This window comes from Festucalex cinctus, chromosome 21 (assembly GCF_051991245.1).
Source record: "Festucalex cinctus isolate MCC-2025b chromosome 21, RoL_Fcin_1.0, whole genome shotgun sequence".
NCBI lineage: Eukaryota > Metazoa > Chordata > Actinopteri > Syngnathiformes > Syngnathidae > Festucalex > Festucalex cinctus.
In genome coordinates this window covers 17,611,285-17,637,253 of record NC_135431.1, presented here as the reverse complement: position 1 = coordinate 17,637,253, position 25,969 = coordinate 17,611,285, and the positions used below count along the sequence as shown (strand labels likewise).

Sequence of the window (25,969 nt, the reverse complement as noted above, 5' to 3'; positions counted from 1 at the left end):
TTGTTAGATTACACCATACTGTATTATAGCTTCTTGCTTTTTTAGCTCAAGGGTCCTAACTGCATCCATTTGAGAGAGTGGTGACACTATTACGCCTCCAACAGCCCCTTTAAGTAAATACATGTCAAAACGTAACAAAAATACACGCAATAACAAAAATATGCTCATATTTAGCACATCCTTTTGCTGGATATGGTTAACTAATTATTTTGTTAGTTTGCTATCTAGTAAGTAGCATTAGCAAGATTGATAGCTCATTTCCCAGCTAGAAAACAAGTTGGTCAGCTAGTAAATTAGCTAACAAGCTTGGTTGGTTGGTTAGTGGATTTCTCTAGCTAGCTATTAATATATCAATCTAGTACATGAGATAGCAATCTAGTGAGTCAGCTAGCAAACTAGTTAGCTAGTATGATTAGCTTTATTACAAGCTACTTAGCGTAACAAACTAGCGAGCTAGCTAGCTATTTAGATTTAGGACTAGTTTGTTAATTAGCTAGCAACCAAGTTAGTCATTTAACTAATTACTTACTAGTTACTAGTTCTTCAAATGGCTAATAAACTAATTAATTAGTTAGTTAGACTCATTCATCCATCCATTTTCTTAACCGCTTGCTCCTCACAAGGGTCACGGTGGGTGCTGGAGCCTATCCCAGCTGGCTTCGGGTAGTAGGCGGGGTGCACCCAGAACTGGTTGCAAGCCAATCGCAGGGCACACCGAGACGAACAACCATCCACACTCACAAGCACACCTAGGGACAATTCTGAGCGTCCAATTAACCTGCCATGCATGTCTTTGGAATGTGGGAGGAGACCGGAGTACCAGGAGAAGACCCATGCAGGCACGGGGATAACATGCAAACTCCACCCAGGAAGGCCAGAGCCTGGACTTGATTAGTTTGACTCAGTCATTCCTAATTTTTTTTCGTTGCTTTCTATCCGTTCCAGGAGCAGCTGCGAGGCTACAGTCGACTTTACGATCTGTCCCGCTCCGAGAAGTCCAAGGTCCATGAATTGGGAGTCACCATGGCGACTGATGGCCAGTCTCTCCAGAGCATCCGCCAGCTCCTGCATGTTGCCGTAGGACCCCTGGATCTGTCCGTCACAAGTGTGCTGCAGGACGCTGTAGCCAGAGTGGTCACAGTGCTTAGGTATTCTGTGGTCTGATTTCATTGCCTAATCTAGATACAGCAATAATCAGTCATGTAGATTGTTAACAAGTGAACCAGCTTTAAACACTTTTCAAAGACTATATTTAAAATGCAGTGAAGGTACCAGTTCAGTTAAGTCATTTGATTATCTTTTCTACAAGTAGCAAGCAACCCTTTTTAGTCAGCTAACATGTTAATTAGTTAACTGGTTATTTAGCAGGCTAAGTGGTTGGTTGTTTAGTGACCTATATAATTAAACTTGAGTTGAGTTGAGTTGGTTGGCTTGAAGGATTAGTTAACTATCAAGATCACTTTTTTTATTTATTTATTTTTTTAATTTTATTTATTTATTTATTTATTTATTTATTTATTTTTAGAACATAGGTATAGTTGGTTGTCTGGTTGTTCGTAAGAAAATTGGTTACTTGTTCTGCAAGTAAGTTATCTATTTCTGGGGACTAACTGGCAGACTAGTGAGCTTTCAAACGAGTGAATTGATTGGTCAGTTGACTGGTTGGTTAGTAATTAGTGAGCAAAGTAGTTAGATGCTAGGTCTATATGAGTTAGTTGGATATATAACTACTAGTAGTAGGATTAGGTAGTATCTAACTAGTAGTCAGTAGGATTAGGTAGTTAACTACTATACCTAGCAAACGAGTCTTCTCGCATACAAGTTAGTTTGCATCAACCACCAAATTAGTAAGATTGAGCTGGGAAACAAGTAACCTGTGAGAACCACATGTATAGCAGCTAGATAAGAGGTAACCAATTCCACCCAATAATAATGTGATCATTGTAAGAGTGAGAAGCTAAAAATAACGGAATGATGGTTCTTTTTTTCTTTTTTCTTTTTTAATACATCGATTTGCTTGCAGAGCATTTAATTTGGATTGTGTCCCTGAAAGTAAAGCCTTTGATTTCCTTCCCTGAGTACTTGTCCCCCCCGACACGCGTCTCCATTTGCACTTCTTATCTTAATGAGCTCTTATATAAGACCATTGCCATCATTTTATCCTCTCTTTTCTGCTTTTGTGTGTGTGTGTTATTTATTTATTTATTTATTTTTAAGCGGCGACCCCGACATCCTGACAAACCACACGGCAGCCCTCGGCGTTCTCGAGGCCATGGCGACGGCTGTGCACAGCAGTGTGCAGACGGGGTAGGTCGTGCACATACACACGTACGCACACGTGCAAGAATCAATGGACGGCAACAACATTACCACTTTCCAGCTGCTCCCTTTTGATTGACACTGTCAGAAAGGTGTTAACAGTGTGTATTATTCTGCTGGCCGTACATAAAAAAAAAATTTTTTTAAAAATTGTTGGAAGGATTCTACATGAAAATGTGTGGGTCGACTAGAACTCTTGGGGTATTTACGAGGCTAGCTAGCTGTTCAAGTAGCAAACTAGACAAATGCAACAAAGAAAGGCGAAAGCTTGTGTTTTTACAGCAGTTAGGCTAGTTAGTTGTTCAGTTAGTTAGTTAAAGAAATCTAATTGTCAACAAGCATACATTTAGTCATTCAAGGTAGTCAGTAAATGTGAGTTAGTTAGTTAGTTAGTTAGTTTAGTTTAATATAGCAAGTTGGTTTAGTTGAGTCAGATTTGATTTTAAAAAATGTCCTTTACTAGTACCTCGGTAGAAAGGTAGGTAGTTAATAAATTAGACAACAATTCTTGTTCATTCGTATTAGCCAGCCAGATAGTTTATCAACTGTGAAACTATTTCGTTAGCTATGTCGATTGTAGTGCTCGAGTCAGTTAGCTGGCAAGCGTTTTATTTTGCAAACTAGTTAGCTAGCAAGCTAGCGAGTAGCATCAATTAGTTATGGTAGTTATCTTGCTAGTTAGACTAAGCAAAAACTAAAACGTTTATTTCAAATGGCTAGCGTTTTCTTTTTGCAAACTAGTTTGCTAGCACACTAGCGACTCCGACTAGCATCAATTAGTTATGGTAGTTGTTATCTTCTGCAATTGGCTGGCAACCAGTTCAGGGTGTACCCCGCCTGCTGCCCATAGCCAGCTGGGATAGGCTCCAACACCTCCCGCGACCTTTGTGTGGAGCAAGCGGTTCAGAAAATGGATGGATGGAAAGTTATCTTGCTAGTTAGACTAAGCAAAAGCTAAAACAATTATTCCTACCAAATTAGCAAGGACACATTCCAGTTAATTGAGGAGTGTGTGGACTTGGCGAAGTTCTCTTTTGGTCCAGACAGACTGTGTGGCAAGCTGTCTCTCACAGGAGCTGACTCACACCCAATCTCACTCATCCAGCGACAGCACGGTGAGCTCTGACAACCTGCTGGCCTGGCTGCGACCGTTCTGCGGCGACCCGTCGCTGCCGGTGCGCCCTCGCATCGCCGTGCTACAGATCCTGGAGAGCAACTTCAGCATGCGAGACGCTGACGTGCGACTCCTGCTACTCTACAGGACGCAAGCTGTCCTCAAACACAGCAAGGTAACGCACACACTTCTCATGACGGGGACTCTCGCTGGGGCACCACCAAGGCTCAAAGATTAAAAGGAAATGGACATTCGTTTCTTGTCAGAAAAATACTATATCAGGGATACATATTTTTGGTATATACATTCAGAATACTGTGAACTGTTGTGAGCTTAACTTTTGATGGCAATAGTCCCTCGAATCTCCAGTGAAAAGCTTGGCCATTCCATCTCTTGATTGACTAATTAAGGGTCTGCTTAATTCATGTGTACATGTACGCTTGGCAGCAGTAGACAGGCGTCTGTGTGCTCCTGTTCGCTTTCGCTGCCAGGCACTTAAATGACACACACGCGGACATGCACAAATGTGCACTGCAGAAGAAGTGAACAGCCAAAAAAAGCTGTTAATTAATTTTTTTTTTTTAAGGACTCTGACTTTCTGCACTTTTTCCCCTCATTGCTTTTAAAGGTCTTTCAATGTGCAAGTGTCTTTTTGTCGACACATTTGAAAGGTTTAATGTATAACATTTCTGCACTCAGAATGGATTTTCTTTTTCACTCCTGCTCACCGCTTAGGAGCCGAAGGTCAGGCCAAAGCTTGCTTCAGATATGTTCAGAGAGACGCTCTCCTCGTTGTCATCATTATGGTTGCTCAGCATATTTAGAGGGATCTGATAGGTAGTTGTCCACTGGCCAATGGTTACATATTTTTTATTTTTTTTTACCACCTAGTTAAGTTTGTGGTATTTGACATATATTTGCCAGCAAGTAAATTTGTTAATTAGCCAGTTGGTTGATTGTTAATTATCTAGTTTATCTTGTCAGTCGGTCATTTTAAAGTCGGACTAGTTGTTATTTTAGCTAGCAAATCATCATAATATCAGAGTCAACTGGTAAACGAGAAGATTTAGTTAGCTTAATAGCTTTTTGTTAGTACCTAAACTAGTTATTAGCATAATATATGTCTAGTGAACTAATTAGCTTACTAGTTGGCCAGTTGTTCAATTTGCAAACTAATTAGCTACTTAACAAATAACACTTTTTATGTTGTCAAACTGAATTAAGTTAATTTAACTAGTTAGTAGTCTCAGTCAATTCACAAACTAGTTAGCTCAGTAGTTGTGTGTTGTTAGCTCACAAACTAGAATTCAAACAAGTTTACTATTAGCATATGTAATTAGTTAGCAAAGTGCAATTAATTACAAGGATTAGGCAAAATTCTTTGCAATGCTAGTTACGCACTTAGTAAAAAAGCACTTTGTAATAAATTAGTAAACAAAACAAGACAGTCGGAAAGATGCAAATGCGAAGAAGGAGCCACTTTGATGCATCGTCAGGAAAACAACACGCCGGCATTTAGCTCGCGGTGAGGTGAAGCCTAGCATGGATTTTGTGACTTCATCTGGAATGATTAGTCATAACCGCCGACAGTTAAAATGTCACCCCTGTCAAGACGGGAGCGTCTCATTCCTGCGTATGCCTAACATACGCATGCGCTAATCTATATCGTGCGTCACGTGTGGCCTTTTGCTCTCAACACAACAATTTACTTTGTTTGTTTGTGACATTTAGCAGACAAAAAAAGTGACATGAATGCAGATTCTGCAAGCGTGTGAATGCTCACGCTGTGCATACTCCCGCTTGAAAGGAGCCATTTGCATAATTACCTCCACCAAGGAAGATTTCATTTGATTTGCTATTTTCATTAGATTAAAAAAACAAACGGGTTTTGTACAAACATTATCAGCAAGACTTGCTCCTGTACGGAACTGTAATGTGAAAGAACCCGAGCGAGCTAAGAGATGTCTTCCCAGCCGGCCCAGATAAATAATCAATGTGATGGCGGTGAGACTGCGCTCAGCAGGTCACAGGTCGCTATCGTGATAGCTCGTCCTTAAACTGTCCTTTAGCTTATTTTTAGCAGACTTCATCCACGATCCTCAGGGGGCTTCTGCAGCCAACACTTTTAGTTTTTAAAGCTCATAGCCCGGAGAGACGGTCTCATGTCATTTCGCCGCTGCCCGTGGATGATTCAGTCTGCAAAATAAAAAACAGGAGGAGGAGGCACAATAAAACGAGAGCAGACTGATGAGGAGTGGAAAGAAGGCGAAAACGACGGCCTGAGGATGAGGTGAAATCATTTGAGTGGGAAGAATGAAGTGGGATGTGTTGGACGGGGGGGACGCGGGTTTGTTGTAAGCTAAATTGGAATGTCATTAGGACAAGCTGACTGCATAATGTGCTCAACGCCACACAGGTTTGGCAAGTCAACGGCTTAAACTACCGTATTTTCTGCACTATAAGGTGCACCGCATTATAAGGCGCACCTTCAATGAATGACGTTTTAAAACTTTTTCCATATATAAGGTGCACCGCATTATAAGGCGCACCTTCAACGAATTACATATTTTAAAACTTTTTCCATATGTAAGGTGCTATAGTAGAGGCTGGGGTTACATTATGCATCCATTCGATGGTGCTGCGCTAAAGGGAATGTCAACAAAACAATCAGGTCATTCAAACTTTATTAATAGATTACAAACCAGCTTTCTGACAACTCCATTCACTCCCAAAATGAATAAACAGCTGTTTTATTATTGTCTCTGAGCTAAAGTATTAGTATTAGCTAGCGATCCAAGATGGCGGGATCTTCTGCGCATGCGCGTCACTGATTGTGCAGGGTCACCGATAGCGTCTTGACAGAGAGACCTGTTACGGCTCAATATTGATCCATATATAAGGCGCACTGGATTATAAGGCGCATGGTCAGCTTTTGAAAAAATTGAAGGCTTTTAGGTGCGCCTTATAGTGCGGAAAATACGGTAGTCTATTTACAGGTTTGACATTTTTGAAGACATAATCTCACAATCACTGGACCTCATATAGACCCTTGTGGAACACCACCATTAGGGGAACACCACCTCTGTCTGTCTGTCTGTAAGCTATCTGTTAGCTATCTAGCCATCTGTTAGCTATCTAGCTATCTAGCCATCTGTTAGCTATCTAGCTATGTTAGCTATTTAGCTATCTGTTCTATCTGTTAGGTATTTGTTAGCTATCTAGCTATCTGTTAGCTATTTGTTAGCTATCTGTTTGCTAACTGTTTGCAATTGCCGATCGGACCCTGGTTGTAACTAATTGCACTTGTTTGCGTTCACGTGTGGTCGCTCGCAGCGTTCCTTTTTTCTTTTTGACCTTTTTCTCGCTCATGGAATATTCATAAACCCTACCGCCCAATCCCCCCACCCCCTAACGCCGCATGTATGATGAAGGACATCGCCGAGTCTGGCTGCAAATGGGCTTAATATTAAAATATACTGTAAGTGTGTGTGTTTAATATTTATATTTTGGGGCTGAGCTTTCATGTCAAGCAGGTGTGTGTGTATGTGTATGTGTGGAGATGGGTTCAATCTGTTTTCGTCTTCTCATTTCATTTAACCTTGAGCTCCACCCTTTGTCACCCCTCCACCTCTTTCACCAGCCCACATATGTCGATCTGTCGTCTTTAACTCAAACCTACCAAAAGGAACCATAGACTTTTTCCGTTCTGCAGTAATCGGCAGTAATCTGATCAAAAATAGTTTGTTGTGGAGAAAAAAAAAAAAGTGCCCAATGCAAGATGAGTTGCCTCTCAATTTAAATGTAAAAAGTAGGAGAGAGGATACTTTACATGCACACTATGTGATCGAGTGCATGTTCTCATATCCACTCTTTGAAGCGGTGATAAACGCAACATCCCGCTGGCCCTGAGGCTTTTTGCCCTTTCCTTGTTTGCGTCTCATTTTGTCTCTTATCATCTTTTTTTTTTGTCTTTAAATCCTCGACATTGCTCTCTCTCTCTCTCTCTCTCTCTCTCTCTCTCTCTCTCCCGCCCGTTCTCTTTCTCTCGTGCAAAGTGCGCGACCTCTACAACTTCATTCCCGGCCGCCGCTCGGGACATTAGCCGCAGTGGGTCGATGAATATTGATGAGGTCGCAGAAAGGCCCAAGGCACCGACGCTCCCTGGCTGAGATACACTGACAAGACCAAATGCTGCCTCCTGACGCTGACACTCTCTCGGGTCAAGGACAAGGAGATAAAGCAGAAACTTTAGAGATAATCAAGGTAGACTACTGTGTGTACAAATAAGACGTTTAAACACCCTGTAAAGTAAATTCAGATATTTATTTGTAAATTAGTGATAGACCATTGTGATTTTTTTCCAGGTTGATATCGATACCGATTTTTAGTAGTTAAGGAGAGCAATAATCGATATTTGAAGCCGATATTCATATATAGTAAAATAGAAAATCTTAGTGTCATTAAAAAATTTTTTTTTTTCTTTTAATTTTAAATGCATAAATTGACAGCATTGTGTAAAAACTCTAAGCATGCGTTAGCTACATTAAAAACTAAACAAGTAAATAGTTCCGTTTTCTATTGTAAATGAAGCTGTCCAAAATGTCAACATTACCTGATTTGATTTTATTGTTAAAAATTTTAAAAATGCAAGGTGTACAGTGTTCCCAGTGTTAGCATCTTTTTTTTTATACAGTGGAAATTTGAAATGCATCATAAGTAATAAATAAGAAGTTAATGCATGTAAATATAGCTAAATTGGGGTTTTGAATAATGAACGAATGAATTAATGATTGAATGAATTAATTATATTTCTCAAACACACACACACACACACACACACACACACACACACACATATCTATATATATATATATATATATATATATATATATATATATATATATATATATATAAAGAAAAGAAAAAATATATCTACTCAAAGTTTTTAAAAATCATATAAAACATAAAAATATAACCTATACACATGTTCGTCAGGGTTTGTAAAGTTTTTCAAGAGATCTTCCTAGACAATAAAAAATGGTCTAATTATGTTCAAAAGTTAAAAACTGTCTGAACATCTTACAAATCCTAATGAAAACCTGAAATATCGCTACATTCGCTGCTCAGTGAGATACAAGCTTTATCGGCTTTCAGATTTGTAAAAAAGCATGCTGACAAATATCGGCACCGAGATCAGTCTGTCCCTTTTCTAAATACATAATAAATACATTGGTGAAAATGCGCAAAGACTGAGAACCGTTTATTTCTCAACTGTGGAGATGTAGCGTTTAACTGTTTTAGTGTTACTGGTTTATTTGGGGAGTGAAGCTAAAACGGTGCTAAACCTTGTTGTCAGCCATGTGTGTGTGTGTGTGTGTGTGTGTGTGTGTGTGTGTGTGCACATCACACAGAGAAAGGCGGAAGAGCGCAGATGGAGTATTTGTTTGTTTTTTGGGGACGAGGGTGGTTCCAGCGTATTGAGCGAATCGCATTTCAGAATGAGAGTAAGACTTGTTTCATATGCGGTGTGTCAAATTTACAAGACAAAAATGGGTGCATCTATCACGGATTTTCCCAATTTCTAATGAATATGTAAAGGAAATCGGTCCAATTAATTATTAAATCAATAATTGTTAATTATTAAATTGATAATCAATTGGCTCATTAATTGAAGGAGACTCAAACTTAATATTTAAATTAAGTTGAGCTTGCCTGCGGAGCACCACATCTCTTTTTGATAATTTTATCAGGATAACAGATGAGAACCTCGTTGAATCAGTCATTAAAATGAAGGTTGTGCCCTTACTACAATTTTGTGAGTTCTTTGTTCAGCTTAGAGGTCACTATAAATTGATGAAACACACACACAGTAAACCAGGGGTTGAGTTTTGTGCACGTTTATTCTCTAACCTAGGTGGGATAATCTACTTAGAATTTAAAGAAGCAAAACTAACTACTATGATAGGAAATGAAACGAGAACTAAAATAATAAAAATAATCAAAGGAGAAGAAAAGAGAAACGGTCTTAACCAAGGTGATGGATTTCTTAAATCAACCCAACATGGGACCCACAATCAACCTAGTTTGCACCAATTTGTAATCTGGCGAAGGCCTGCAGTTGCACTTACAGATGGGGTTGGTCTGAGAAGCAGGACCCTGGATGGAGACTTGCCAAGCCCGTTTGAAGATAGAATGGAGAAGGTTCAGTTCAGGAGAGGGAGAGACAGGTCGTCCGGCTGGCCAACTGAGCGTCACGAGGTCAACCTGCTGGCTGGGAAGAGGCCCTCTTGGTTCAGGCCTCGGTGCTTGGGAAAAGCACCATCCGTTGAGCCTTTGCAGGGACTAAAAGCAGCATGTTTCGCTGCGCCTGTCGCTACACGCGATGGCTTCTGTGCGTTGCCGTGTGCTGGAGGTTAAGCTAGCTGGGCTAGCCCTTTTGTCTGGCAACCACGCCGATGGAGACCCGGAAAGAGAAGCAGCGAAAAGAGCGGAGCCAAAGAGCAGCGAAAAGAGAGAGAGAGCAGCAAGCAGGGAGCGTGCTTTTAAATTGGGAGGGCGGCGGCCTCCACACCAGGGGTCCGGTGAGACCAAAGTGGAAAGTTACCAGCTTAGAGAAGGTTTTGGTCGAGACTAATCAGATTGAATCTGGATCCCATGTTTGTTGAGATTCTAAGGTCAGAATTCAATCAATGCAACACGTACAATTGAATACCTCAAATGAAATGTTACCTAGCTTACATTGTTAAAACGTGCATACACATGAAAGTTTAGTGGAGAATCTGCCACTGCAATGGAACATTTTCATGACATTTCATGGAGTCAACATTTCACAAATGGCAAACATTTCATAATTCATTGTTCTGTTGCAAAATAAGAAAGTCAAGTTTCTAAGAAGGCTTTTACTGTTCTGATTTGTGTGTGTGTGTGTGCGTGTGCGCGTGTCAGTCAGAACATGTGTGGCTGTTTGTGGGGGACGTTCTTGTCCTCCCCACCCCCCACGGTGGCATGTCCAGGCCACAGGAGTGGAATTCCTTTGGAACTGAGGTTGCAAAAAGTTACAACCGGCCGATAATCGATACAAATATATTCAGTGTTTTAATGCATACTAGCTTCTTTCATAATCAGACCCAAAAAAGTAGGAAAATCCTGCTGAATGAATTAGTAATGCTCTTGATTACATTATCATACCTCTTCAGACCGTCATTGCCATCTATGCTTTCTTAATTCCACTTTTTCACCAAATACTAAGCATTTTTTGAAAAAGTACTTTTAGGTTTTATTTAAATGAGTTTAACTTAATCCAATGTATTATGCTAATGTCGTTATTTTCTCAATTTGAACTTTGGAAAAGTTTTGAAAAGTTAACTGGTCAACGTCCTCTTGATGGCAAGCATGGCTTCTTCCTATAATTACTCAAAAACTGCATACATTTAGTGAAAGGTATTACTCACTTTTTCAAATTTGGAAACGTTTCAGCGTTCACTTCATTAACATTCAGGTGATGTTGGAGAATTATTTGAAGTAATGACACATAATGACATCCAGCCTCCCAACGTGTAATTAAGCCATGAGTTATGTAAATTTGCCATGGATAAATATCATTAATTCTTCAAGCATCTTCTTTATTTGTCCCGACTCCACCTCTAACAATAAAACTCCCGTCTTGATTTTATATTCAGCTTTTTAATTTCTGGCAGCCGCCTCATTAGCATGCGCGCTTTCATCCCACTTTGCTCGTTTAACATTGCACAACGCTGCACATCCTCGGGGTACGCTCCAAATTAGTGCTTGGACGAAGGGGGAAAAAAAAATAAAGGGCAGAAAGACACTGAATCTTTTCTTAATTTTTCTCTCCTCAGCGCTTTGAGAGCATTCGTATGCATTTAAAGAAGACATGCTGTGCATTTTTTTCCAACAATTTAAAAGCCTTTCTCGGAGTTTTAAGAATATTTCTGTGGCTTTTGGTTAAAATACCGGATCAACTCTTGTTTCCATTTACAGCTGAGCCAATGGCGAGTCCAGCACTTGTTTCCGCGACAACCAGGGGTGGAGCTGCTGTATTAGTAAAACATTGGTGTACTTTGAAATGAATGGAAAGGGCAAATAAATCCAAAATGTGTTGCGTTGTGTCAAATACTATCAATGCTAATCTTAAACCCAGCAGTAGCATCTGTTAGCGTTAAGCTACAGGAGCCATTCTTTAACTCAAGGCGGTGCTTGTATCTCAAGTTTGTGCTCACAAGGCTGTTACGTATCAGTCAAATAACTAAAAAGTGTCTTGGTTGTTTCATTTCACACATGTTGGGTGTGCAGGCAGTCACTCCAAAGCGCCGACATTTTTTTTCTTTTATATACAAACAATTACAAAGTTAACATTCCATAACAAAGGAGTTAATCACTTTTAATATTCAGACTGATAAATAATAAAACACGCAGCCTTTACAATTCTTGGAAAATATCGCCTCATGGGAAAAATGATGGTGATGAAGTGAAGAGGCCCCAGGATAAAGCCCTGTGGCACACCGGTGGAAACAGTGGGAAGTGTGGGATGTTTTGAATGTATTAAGTTGAAGGAATGGGATTAAGTAGCATAAAAAGAGACAAAAAGCACAGAAACAGACACATTTAAGTTTAATATTACACACAAAAAAAATCATGTAACATCAAGAACATTTGCCAAGATTTTTTGAGTGGGAGGTGGTGCAGTAATTTTATTTTATTTTTTTAAAGTTCCATTTCATTTTTCGCAACTCCAAAATCTCATTATGAAACGAACAATAACAAAACGAGCATTGATTTAACATCTCAAATTGCATTTCGGAATGACCGAAGTCATCCGCAGGGAGCCTCATTAGCGCGTTAGCGCTTAGCTCGCTACATTAGAAACACCTCAAATGTGGCCACTGCCAAGCCTTGATGTACACGTTTGGCATTTCGCTGCCCAGCATGGCATTCTTTATTCAGCTCTGTGCGCACGTTTAATGTTAAAAGATGAAAAAAAAAAAAAAAGTTGAAACATTTTATGCGCCAAAGGCAATTTTCAAAGGAATCTGACAGCTTGGGTGTCGCAGCGTTTATTTAGTGAGGCTTTTATGCCTTGGGTGAGGTAGTCAAGGCGACATATGGAAGAAATCAGTTTATTGAAGCGCCGTGTCAGTGATGGTTTTTGATTGTGTGTGTCCACCTCCACTAGCTTGCTTTGTTGTGCTCCGTGTGTGTGTGAGGATGCGTGCGTGAAATAGATGGAAAGAAACATCATGCCAGTTCTCTCAGGGGAAATGCATGGCTGTGCATACACACACTGAAATTAAAGTTTATAATAAAATTATGAGGGAAAGCCAAGTCTGGTAATCGCCATTCCTATATTTGTGGATTTTTTTTTTCCCCCAGATATTTTTTTTTCTCATGGTAATTATATTAAATAAAAAATATATTTAAACTGTTTGACTATCAAAAATAGTTAGCGATTAAGTTCCTAATCGATTAGTTATCGATTGCACCTCAGTCCAATCAGTGAAGATCATGAGAGGTCTGTGGAAATAAGACCAAAGATACAAAATGTTCAACCAAACCATATAACTTTGTCCGCCATCTTAATGCGAACCAAATAGCCGCTGGGCAAATGGAACTGAGCAATGAGAACTTCGAGTAATACTCACTGGCATATTTTCCTCTCTACTCTGTCTAAATTCCAACTTGTGTGTATAAAAAAAAACATATTGCGGGGGCTCCATATCCGGAGGCTCCGCCGTGTTCATTTGGCATCGCCGTATAAATGACACGCTGGCGGTCGCACGGCGTCCATTTTTTCTATTGTTCCTTTTTCCCAAAAGGAGACAAAGCGGTGTGACGCTAAACGAGTGGTATTAAAGACTGGGGCCAGACTGAGGAGGCGTTAATTATCCATTAGAGCAGCGTGTGGTCCGGAGGAACACCATTAGCAATGAATGAAGCACACCGCATTTTCCCCCTTCAGCGTTAAGTAAAGATAAATGATGGTACACTTCAAGAAAGGGGAGCAGTTTTTGCTAATAAACTCCTTGATGAATGGACTATGATATCCATTTCCCTCATAAAGTCTCGCCGCCTACACTATGTGGCAACTTCAATGATGATTACATCACCTGCTTTTCTAATTTTAATTAGATTAGCCTACCTAGCGCCTACCTACATAAAAACCTAACTAACTAGCTAGCTTCCTTGCTGATTAAGTTGCTACTGACTCTATCAGCTTCTCTACCTGCTTAACCTGTCTTGACTGCCCTATCTACTGTACCTACCTAACTACAAACCAACGTTCCTACCTACCTACCTACCTACCTACCTACAAATATATAGATCCCACCTACCATTTCCACAAGCTAACTAGCTAAACACATAACCACATAATCTACTAGCTAATGTGAACATGGCTAGCTATACCCTTATACTGTATCTACCAATCTATACACAAACTTATGTAACCACGTACAATTCCAACTATAATGAACCTTGCTAGCTGGCTAACTAACTAAATCCACATACCAAACTTAGTCAAGCCTCTAAATAATGGCACATGGACACAGTTGTTGTATTTTGTTTTTTAGCTAGCAAGGTATCTAACACCCCATCCACCTACCTGCAGTTCATGTAAATATAACAAACCATATCTACCTACCAACCTAACACAAACCTATGTAACCACATACAATTCCAGCTATAATGAACCCTGCTTGCTAGCAAGCTAGCTAGCTAACCAACCATAATCCACCTACCAAACTTAGTCAAGCCTCTAAATATTGGCACATGGACACAGTTGTTGTCTTTTGTTGTTTTTTTTTAGCTCGCTACCTATCTACCACCCCATAGACCCCTTCAAAGTTTGTGAACAATGTGACGCAATTTAAAGGGCGGGGCTTAGCTGGAGGCAAAAAACACCTCAATGGCGTGTGGTTCTAACACCGGTCAGCATATTTTCACAGAAAGTTCACGTCGGAAAGGACGCGGAACACTGCCATTTGAGTTAATATGTGAGTAAACTGACTCCCCACGACCGTGAATGTTACTTTAAAAAGTTAACTCTGACTTATGGGACGATAATTACTGACCCCTACGCACTTAGGCACTGGATAGATGATTTAACGGGACTACTGTCAGGTTTAAACACCATCTATGACATTTTTAAACTGCACAAATGAGGAGACAGACATTAAAATGAGAAAACAAGGCCTTTACTTGTACAAGGAGAGATGAGCGAGAGATGTGTGCTGGTCACAATCCTCTGGCCCACTCTAACACACATTCACATTTCTTGTCTTTTCATGGAGTTCGCTAACAAATGGTCACAAAAGGAGGCGGAGAAATAGCAGTGTTGTGGCATCACAATAGCAATACAACTGTCATAAACACAGGAGACATCCTTTGATCACTAATCCTTGAAGGCTGTCTTTTGTCCTGGTGTGAAGTTCTTCATTCCCGCATTCCAGATGTCCTTAGTTTGAATACGCATACAGCAGCCCAAACTGATGGTGAAATACTGAATGCATGCTGTACAATTAACTCTATGTAATAAAAGAGAAAATATGGAATAATATACATAATAATCCTAACAACTACCCACCGTGCAATGGCTGGACATTTAAATCTACCGTATAGAAAAACTGAGCGTTTATACAAAAGATAAACTGAAGGCCTATAAATCATTAAATGTCTACAACTAACTACGTCTTGAATGGACATGTTCAAAATTTAGAATGTAGCAACTTGAGCGAGGACTTTTGTGTCTTGCGGTCGCAAGTGCTGTCAAGTCAACGACAGGGACAGAAGACGAGGATATACGAGGCATGGGCCTCTCCTACAAACATTTTACAAGAAGTTATCGGAACCATTGTGGGGGCTTTCGCCTCGACAAGACTGAAACATACAGTTAACGTTTGGTTAGCTAGCGGTTAGCATTTGTGCATGTAGCATGTAAACACGGACTTTTCGTAAGTCTGTGCATGGAAAAAGAATCCCACAAATAATGACTAACTTAAGTAATTTCAATCACAACTAATTCTAGCCCATATCAAGGTCCAGGCTGAAGCTGGTAGTTAAATCTTACCTGATATGAAGTGTGCGCTGCAAACACGAGCATTGTTGATGAATTGCGTTTAACCACAGCCGTCTACAATTACTCTGACTGGCAGAGGCTGGGATGTGATAGAATTAGAAAGATTAGACAGTTTTTTTGTCCACGGTTCTGGCAACCAAAAACACAACAAGACGACATTTTCGACAACCAGCGTGGTTTACTTCTAGCTGCACTTTGTTGCCTCCAGCGGTTGTTTTTGCCTCCAGTAAACACCGTGACGTCATCGTGACGTAGGCCATGAAAGGGTCTATACACCTACCTGCGTTCATGTGAATATAACTAACCATATCTACCTACCAACCTTAGTCAGGTGTCTAAATGTTGGTGCATGCACACAGTTGTGTGGTTTTGGTTTGGTTTTGTCCTCCAAATAAAGTTGAATGTTTCATTGAAAAATCCATTGTGGTGATGTTTAGAGCAAACAAAGATGAGAATTTTCCATGGCCCAATAGCTATGCACCTGACTGTATATTGTGTGGGTCTCGAAAGTTCAGTCCTAATGCTGGAAAATGTCTGGCAATATGTGGAACTCTGCTTTGAAAAGGTCTGGCACTGAATGATTTAATCACACGTGGAAGCCTGACGGAGCTCGACTACCTGTGCAAGGCAACACTTTGCCACTTATTCATTTTCTTCCCGAAAAGAAATCACTCTGAGAACTATTAAATGGCAGCAGAAGACTGGAATTAATGACTGCGCTCACGTCCTCTCCTGCTTTCACTTCTGCCACCATTCAAACTCTCGCTTCTCATAACGGTGCCTAAATGAATAGCTTTCGCCAGGTGGGCGTACATTTTATTGATAAAAGTATCAGGACACCTGGCCATTACGCGCACAGGAAGTGTCTCGGAATCATTTGGATGTTTTTTAGATTTCACACTTGATCGCAAAGACGTCCATAGTTTTTGCTACCATTTTAAAATCAATGGAAGTGTTTTGTGCTCTGATGGAAAGTGCCAAGGTAATCGACCACGAGTCCCAACTCATATTGTTTTTCTCCCAGTATTCCTTTTTTTTTTTTTTTTTTTTTTTTTTTTTTTTTTTTTTTTTTGCTTTGTGGTCCGTTCACACAAGTAAGATGTGCTTCCATTATGTGCATTATGTTTTCATCAGAAGATGAGATGCTAGAGAGGAAGAAGACATTTAATTTGGTGTAGTGAAAGATAAAGCTTTTCGGGGGTTTTTCCCTCACATATTGCAATATTTTTTAACATTTTCTTAAATACAGTCCCTTGAGTTGTGAGTTACTCCAGAAAGTAAAAACACTGCCACAGGTTGGCTTTAGCCCCTTGTGTTTGCTAGCTAGCTAGCTAGCTCACAGGCAGGTAAATAAGCACCCGGGGAATTAGCTAGGGAGCTCGCTAGCTAATTCCCCAGGTTTTTACTTTATGGACTTGGATTTGCCACCTCTTTATATATGATATACGACGATGGGGGTGGCATGGCTCAGTGGTGAGCCAGAGTGTTTGTTTCCCAACTCAGAGGTTGTGAGTTCGATCGCAGGCCCTTGTGACCATGTACATTTTTGGTGACGATTGATTCTCCTCCCCGCCGCCGGGCCAGGTGCAGATAGAAGACGTGGAGAACGAGGAGAAGCGCTACAGCCTCTTCCTGGAGCTTTTGGAGGCGGCGCGCCAGTGGGAGGACTTCCAGACGCTCATCTTACTCCTGCAAGCTTGGCCGCCCATGTTGCAAGAAGACGTGTAAGTCGAGTTAATGACTTCTTCCGTGGTGCAGGCAAAATGAGGCCGCTCTGTTCTTTTAATCCAGCCTACCAGGTATAGTACATTTACTGGATTAATGTTGCGTTTTTCCCGATACACCTGGTGATTAAAATGTATTTTTTCTAGTTCTGAATAATATGATTTCAAATTATTTTTTTCCTGTCCGTTTTAAAACCTTACACCCCAAATTTTGCTCACTTCTGCTCCAGACGGTATAAACTGTTATTTTTTACGGCTGACGGGCAAAGTACGAGTCGTAGACCGCAGCTGGTGCAAACTTTTATCTTCGGGAGGTGGGTGCGAGGGGGCGTGGGTGCTCCGTGCAACATCTGGCGTGTCTCAGCAGTGTTTGCTTGCATTAGCACTGGCTCCGTAATGACGTCCCTCTCCAGCTCTGCTGACGACTCGACCGTGGGAGTTTATCCCTCCGGCTCCTTCGCAGCACGTACAAAAAAAAATGAACTCTGATGAGAATTAGTGTGGATGCTAATCAACTATAACTCTCATTATTGCTGTTCAATGTGATATAATGTGAGATGTAAAATTTAGCATGGCTGCGACATGCTTGGGACATCAGTGATCAAATCAGGTGCTAATTCAGTTTACTACATGATATAAAGTGTCTCTTGTATTTAAAACCATTACACAGCTTTGTCTTCAGCTAGCTTAATGCTAACACACGATGCAAAACACCATAAATGAGCTAACAAGTAGCATTAACATTCACGGTGTTGTGATTAAATGTAGACAGATAACATAACAATAACAATAGTCATGGAGATATTTTCTTTATCCTCTGCGAAAAATGACTAATATTACTGCAGATTGCAGTCACAGTAGTTGTGAAAGTCTTCTTTGTCTGTCTACATGACACCAGAAGGAGCCATAATGAATCATAAGACACAAACTGGTTCATTCTTTACGTTCTATTATTTGGCTCGCCACCAGCTGACCACAACTTTCATCAACATTCAGATGAAAATTTCGGCGTAATTGCGAATCATCCTCACTTTGTGCCAATGGCTTTTGTTTTGACTACTCCCTTGTCGTCCTGAAATCCAAGCAAGTGGATGTTTGTAACTTGGCGCGATGATGCTTAAATGTTGCCTCTCATGCGTCTTCACTCGATGTCCTGGAACGCGCTCGGAGGCGTTAACGTCACACAACGAAGCTCCTCCACTCATGACTCAGCGCTTAATACCGCCTGTGCGCTCTGAGATTTGCTCGGAGCACCTCGGGAGGCTATGTTCTTCTTTTTCTTTTTTTTTCCTTTTGTTTTTATGGAGTCTTGCATCTTGTTCTTTTGCGTGTTCTTACTCAGTTGCAATTCACCCCCCTGACAAATCAGTTAGTTAGCTAGCAGGTAGCTATCTAGCTAATAGTGTATGTAATATTATGTTAATATAATGGCTGCTCCCTTGGTGTTAAATGAGTTACCACATTTTTGGCTCACCTTTCATCCTGAGCCCCCATAAAAGCTAATGTTTTCTTTCCTCACACCCCACAGGCTTTTATGGAAATCACTTTGTTAGATTTGATATTGTTCTGTTCGCAAACAAACAGCAATAAAAAAAAAATAAAAAATAGAATGTCCTTGGCGTAGGTAATAATCCCTCTTCCTCCCGCTTAATTAGGACCCACTTTGCCGCTGGAATGGGACACTATAGCTTTGAAATGAATTCCCGACACAGTCCCGAGGATTTATCAGCACCGCCGACACCATCTGCCTGTTGAGATGCGTTTCAGCAGGTGTTAGCCGCCATGCTAATCGCACATGTGACTTTGCCTGTGTTGATCACGGGAGGCGTCGCGCGGACTCAAAATGCATTTTGATCCCCCTCATATGTGTATAATGAGGCTCTTGTTCTATAATGCTAACGTCACTATTAGCCAGCTGCCGGCTCCCCCGTTGTGCTAATGATAATGCTGGATCGAAAAGCAGCATCTGTGAATCCAAGCAACACTTTATGTCTATTCTCACTATTATGTTTTGTTTTTTTGTTGTTTTTTTTTGTTTTTTGTTTTTTTTGTTTTTTTTGTTTTTTTTGTCGTGTCGTCATTTGCAGAGGTTGGGAAAAAAATGGAATCAATCTGTTTTAACAGAAGGAGCAGAATTAACATATCTGTTTAAAAAAAAAATACTCAAGTAAAATACAGTGGTGCTCATACACCATATTGATGTTTTTATTAATAAGTAACGAGATCATGTTTCTATAACGGTTATTGACTGGCCTTGGTGGGAGCTTATTGGTTGACTTAGCGTCGGAAGAAATAATGGTAGAGAGTCAAAAGAAGCTCAATCCTTGCTCACCTGCGCTGGACGAAGCCTGGTGGTCAGACATGCGCATAAAATCCAATAGGCAAGGACATTAGGTTCAATACGATGGTCGTATCAACAAATGGTGATAATGACTCTTTAATGACTCAACACTATTATGTTTTGGGTTTTTTTGTTTTGTTTTTTTGTTTTTGTTTTTTGGCTTGGCCTGCCAAACACCAAACTAATTTGATCCAATTGATCCAATAGTCTATTATCGGATCTCATTATGTCGCAATTAATCGAACGCTTGTTGTGCCCTCGCTTCCTGTCTGCAGGGCCACGTCCGAGCGGAACCCCTGGGTTCTGCTGACTTCAGCCATGCTGACCCGCTGCCAGGGGCCCGGGGTGGAGGTGGACCTGGGTCAGCAGGTGGTGACCATGGTGCGAGCCCTCTACAACACCAAGCACAAGCTCCCGGCACAGGTGAAACCTCACGGAATGCACGATTTGTTTTGATTGGCCACTTGTTGCCAGGCAGAATTCATCATGCACACGTTGGCAAGAAAAAAAAAGCAGTTTCTCTGGATCACATCATCCATTGTTCTAAATTATTGATATATTCTACCAGATTCAGTATTTTGACAGTGCCTCTGATAAATCACATTGACACAATAAGCAGCTGTATCGCCCTCGCAAGTCAAAAACGTGATTCGCGACTCGTCGACGTCGCGCTCTAAACATTGTGGAGTAGTCCATGTGACAAATCAGCAAGCGGTCAATCACTATAACGCACTCCTGATTTGTATTCCGTGCCACCTCGTAAAATGTGCACCGACCCAGTGTTTCTTCTTTCATGACCTACTCAAGGTGCTAGCTGACCTGTCGCTATACTGTACCCCGCTAATGACATTCACGGCTGTCCGAGCTGAACGCCGCTCTGTGTGGTGTGTCTAGCGCCAGCTGACTGTGATATTAGTTTAGCGCTAATGCTATTCAGCTCGAGAAGGCGAGCGTCTGCTGAGCGGCTGTCTGATATTAGCGTTGGAAGTGTGGGTGGGTGCAAAGGGGATGGAGTGGGGGGGGCGTTTTACTGTGTTCCGCTTTAATTTGAATGCGGCAGAATGAAACCAGCAGAGCAGAGGAGTCAGATTGCATTGTAATAGCCATATATTACTTGCGGCGGCGGCGGTGATGGCGGCAGCACACTCTGTGCTCAAGCGCACTGGAGACCTTCTTAAAGGCATTATGTACCACGGTGGCTATTCACCGTGCTTTTTTCTTTTACCGTCCCTTTGATTAAATTTCCCTCGCGTTTGCAGCATTTTCATACAAGCCATAACTGTTATTAGATTATTTCAATGAGAAAAAATAATTACATCCGTGCCTTTATTGGCGGAGTTGTGGTGGTCAGGTAGTTCAATAACTTATTAGCTATATGGGAGGTTAGATAAGCAGGTAGGTAGGTAGGTAGCTACCTTTACTTTCAGTTAGCTCGATTTAATACGTAGGGAGGCAGTACCTGGGGATTCTCCCAACTTAATCCTTCTCTTATTACTACCACAACCATAAATTTTCCACATAAACACAATATAATATAATACAAACATTATGATAAATCATCTGAATCAGTTTATAACCACTACTTATCTGATAACATGACAAAAACAATATCACTCATAATCACTAGAGATGCTGATTTATTAATTGTAATGTCGAAATTGGCTATAACAAATTTGACTCTGAAAGTTAATAGGTACTGTAGATAGGTAGGAAAATAGGTAATTAGCTCATAAGCTAATTGTCTAAGGAGTTTGTAAGGCAGTAAATGAGCTAATTAGATGTGTCGTAGGTACATTGTTAGCTTGCTAAGCATGTAGGTAAGTAGACAAGTAGATAGTTAGCTAGGTAATTTGATAAGCAGGCAGGTAGGTAAGTATAAAGGTACATACAACAGGTAGTTGCCTAGCCTGTTAAATAGGCACATAGTAAATTTAGAAGGTACCGTAGGTTGGTAGGTAACTTGCTAGCTAGTTGACCGTTTACGTTAATAGCTAACAAGCATAGTTATGATTGAAGGTAGTAAAGTTAATAAGGTTAGTGGATAGTTGGGTAACTGTTCTTGGATTACTATAAAATTGTATGTTTTTCATATTTTCTTTTCATCGTTTATTTTATTTGGCAGCCATTGGTGACACATTACTTGGGAGTGAATTATACTACAATCATTTGGCTATAATACATTTTGCTCAACTTCAACCCTCCGGTTTATCGGCTTTGCTCTATTTAGAAGCCTTTATCCACTTTCCATCTTTGTGTGTCCTCCAGTGCATCCAAAGTGTGGCCGAACTGCTACAGCCCGGCCTCCAGCAGCCCGCGCTCAAGCTAATGGCCGAGAGCGGCGATGCCGAGCTACTACAGCTTACTCTGGATCAAATCAACGGCATGACCGCGGTGAGTAAAACTTAAGGCAAAAAAAAAAAGAAATTTGGATCGAATCCAAAGCTGATAGAAGTACATGTTCATTTATTTGAGAGAGGGGTTTAATTTTACTTAGAGAACTAATTGGGGCCCTGACACTATTTTCTTTTTTAGCAATTCCACCATATAAACCTTTATAGTAGACTTGAAGCTGCATCAAAGTAAAACTGTTTTGAGAGGCGATTCATTTTCTTAATTGAACTAATTGTGGTGCTAAGTCTATTTGAAGGGTGGCCCCTATTTTTGGGAGTATATAATAAAATTAAACACTGGAAGCTGCAATCAATGAAGACAAAATAGTTGAGGGAAGCTTTTAATTTTCTAAGTTGAGGTCTATTGGAAGGGTGGCCCCTAATCGGGGAGTACGATATATCAAAAACAATGCAACGGATGTTGCAACCAACAAAATCTTTGGGGGAAGTGTACTCATTTTTCAAAGTGTATGTAAAAAAAACTACACTGGAAGTTGCAGTTAACAACAACAATTCTTTGAGGAAGGTGTTTTTTTTTTTTAAATAGACTAATTGGTGATTACAATCTATTAAAGAGCTGGTCCTTATTTTGCCACTACATCAAATAATACACTGGAAGTTGCAACAAAAGTTCTTGAAGGGAGGCATTAATTTTTCAAGGGGGTATGTTGCCTACTTGTCGGGTAGTCACAATTTTTAGGAGTATATCAACTATATAAACAGAATGAGAGGTGTTTAATTTTTTATTGTCCTAATTTGGGAAAGGAAGCTTCAAATCAAAGATTTTTTATTTATTTATTTTTTGTATATCTAGGATTGTATATCAACAACTGTAGACCAAAAGTTACAAGCAACAAAACGATGTCTGTGAGGGAGGCGTTTAATTTTCATACGCGGACAAATCGGGGAACAGAATGTAAGATAAGTCCATTTGAGGGTCATCCACTGTTTTTCGGGATTACAACACATCACACACTACTACAGACCCGAATCCACAAAGAGATGTCTTGTGATCGGAACGTACTTGTATACCTGAGCAGCATTCATGCACTTGACACCACTGATCTCGTCGAGTATGTCAGATAAGCAGCTAATCAGCGGAGCCTCTGCGGGCCACTCGGCTGTTTCCTGATCTTGATAAGCAGTCGTCGGCAAGCGGGCCTACTCAGACCTTCCTTTTGTATCATTATCTGATAAAAGCAGGGCTCACTATTCATACGGAAATCTGCTTTAACTTTAATGAAACCGCACTGCGCGACTATGTACGTCTCACCTGTGCGTGCATGTGCATTTTTTTTTTCCAGCATGCAGTCCTCAATGAGGGGGAGGGGACCCTTTTTAAAAAGAAAGCTAGGCTGCTGTATATGATCAGATCCAGTGTTTTTCTCTAGACTTGGTGAAGCAGCATGTGGTTAATTGCCATTGTACACCTTGTTCCTTTGTACACGATTATGTGTTTGCGATCACAATGTGCGTCATGCAGCAAATGTCGTCGCTACATTCATTGCCGCCGGCGTGCTTCCCTTTTTCAATTAGGCGTCACCTTAAACGCGCTTTTGTTTTTCCTCCACCATAACCAGCAAAGTGAATTAGCCAAGACTTTGCTAAATGTCACTCTTAATTCACCTGCCTTCTCATATCTGCATAAACAAGCCCCGAGGTTTCATTTGCTCCCACCGCAGCCTAAACCGGAGCCATTTGACAACACTGTGTGTTACTCACCGTGACTGACAGCCGTTATCTCGCCGCCGAGCGAGACGGCCGTCGTCTGCATCCCGTCGCCCCAATAAGCACATGATTTATTTTCTTGGCAAAAAAAGTGAGCGATACCCCCTCGAGATCGCGCTTCTACCCAAGTTTAATTCCTGGAGATTAGCGTGTCATTAAAACGGCGTTGTGCGAGAAGTCTCTTGACACGCTGATTAAAATGAGAGGTGTCGGTGAGACACTCAGCCTGGCTGAGGAGGTAAATAAAGAACAGAAGCGTCAAAACAGATTAAGGAAGTGCTACTACTACTTTATGGAGCTACAAGTATGTGAAAATGATTTGAGAGGTCTGTCCAAATAGTGTATGTTGGTGCTGATTTATGTATGTATGGAGCTGTAAAAATAAATAAGGACAGAAAGAAATTTCATTTGTTGTATGCCCGTTTTGGCCACTGGGCGGCAGTGTAACAGTAATGCAGAGACAAATGAAGAAGAATGAAAATCTTCTACTTTTTATAGAGAATGAAAAAAAATTATAGGTGTCAGTCGATTAAAATTTTTAATCGTAATTAATCGCATGACTTCAATAATTAATTGACGATTAATCGCACATTTTATACCTCAATTTATATCTAAATTTTCAATAAAATGTAATTTTTTTCCCCTTATTTAAATATGGTTTTATTTTTTAGTCATTGATACAGTAATTTCATAACAATGGGATAAAAATAATAAAATTCATAACATGTACTGTACGGTCAAAAACAAAACAAGTGTGACTGATTTGTGTAGATCATTTTTCTTTCACGACAACATGGCATAATTGCATTTGTGAGACAATGGTGACAGCTCATTGCATTTTTCCTTTCATATTTAGAGCTGACTAATTTTTAACATGAAGTAACTTGTGAAATTATGCACATTTTTAAAACTGTAAAATACAGCCTAGTCCTCAGAAATATATGCATTGTTATTGAATTTATTACTGCGAAATTGTGTTAGTGTATTCCTTTGTGGAACGCTGAATCCTTTTATTTTAAGTTCAATTGGATGCGCGTTGTAAAATGACGTTTCTTTACTGCATGCGAACCAGAAACGATTGAAGTGTACTTTTCATGATTGAAGTGTACTTTTCATATTAGGAGCGCTCTAATTTTAAACAAGAAGTAACTTACGATCTTTTGCACATTTTAAACGTAGTAAAATACACCTTGATGCCAGTCACCACAAATATATGCAGTATAATTTAATTTATTACTGCTAAATTTAGGTTATAGTGACTCCTTTTCACGACGTCGGACACTTTTATTTTGTTAAGTTCCCGCTCTCAAGCGAACACATCGATAGTACTTTCACTTTAACCCGACGGTGCTCTACTGCAACGAAACAGAAGACGATGTTAGACTTTCTTGGATTTGCTGAATCAAATACACCTCACATCAAAAGATATATAAAAGAAAAATACATGTGTGTGAGTATTGATATATTATCTGTTTACATGTTCATATAACCGTTTCTTCTAAAACCGTTACTGTCGATTCCAACTGCTAACATGTCAATTACATTTTGCTTTGTTTGTTAGCATTAGGCTAAGCAATTATAGCCAAACTAAAACCTTCCCCCAGGTAGTATCATACATTTTATCATCCATCTGAAGACAAAATGTGTTGTGGGCATGATGTTGAAATGATAAAAAGATGCCGGCCACATGCATTATGCATCAGCCGCCGTTCGTGCGCCGGCAGTTCCAATCAAGCTCTTCCGCCGCCATATGACGAACGCAGACAGGAAAAGAGAGGCGTTGGAACGGCAAACAAGCGTGTGAAATATTGACCGGCCAGCGTAGGCGGCACTTTAACCCACCGCCTCCCCCCGAAAACCAGGCAGCGAACGGGAGCTGAGCTTTTGTGTCAGCACGCAATGAAAGCAGGGAGGTAACAACAAGAACCCGGGGATGGGGCGGGTGTTGACATCGTGTGGCGGAAGTTTTATGTGTTTGTTCACTTCGTGACAGCACACAGGCAAGCTGTGAGCACACGAGATTGTCGATGAGAGTGAAGAAGCGACAGGCAGACCAAATAATGTAGCTAATGTCAACTCAACTCGCTTGATAACGAGCAGCAGTTTGGAAAATATTGAGCAATTCTTCAACAAAGAACAATTACACATCGTGTATTTCAAACACATTGTCTTTAAGGCCATTAGCTTAGTGCTAACATATACCGTATTTTCCGCACTATAAGGCGCATCACATTATAAGGCACACCTTCAATGAATGACGTT

The 25,969-nt window shown here is 40.5% G+C and overlaps 1 protein-coding gene across 3 annotated transcripts in view; it reads left to right on the top strand.

The window, feature by feature from the left end:
• nbas (NBAS subunit of NRZ tethering complex) overlaps positions 1-25,969 on the top strand; it is a 155,593-nt gene that overhangs the window by 122,850 nt on the left and 6,774 nt on the right. For 2 of the 3 annotated variants that reach the window (XM_077510416.1, XM_077510414.1), the window contains 6 exons: positions 946-1,148; positions 2,218-2,307; positions 3,425-3,608; positions 17,109-17,248; positions 19,865-20,012; positions 21,855-21,980. In XM_077510416.1, the coding sequence (XP_077366542.1) occupies positions 946-1,148; positions 2,218-2,307; positions 3,425-3,608; positions 17,109-17,248; positions 19,865-20,012; positions 21,855-21,980 (891 nt within the window). The remainder of the gene's footprint in view (positions 1-945; positions 1,149-2,217; positions 2,308-3,424; positions 3,609-17,108; positions 17,249-19,864; positions 20,013-21,854; positions 21,981-25,969) is intronic. The other variant, XM_077510415.1, reaches the window with a different exon arrangement.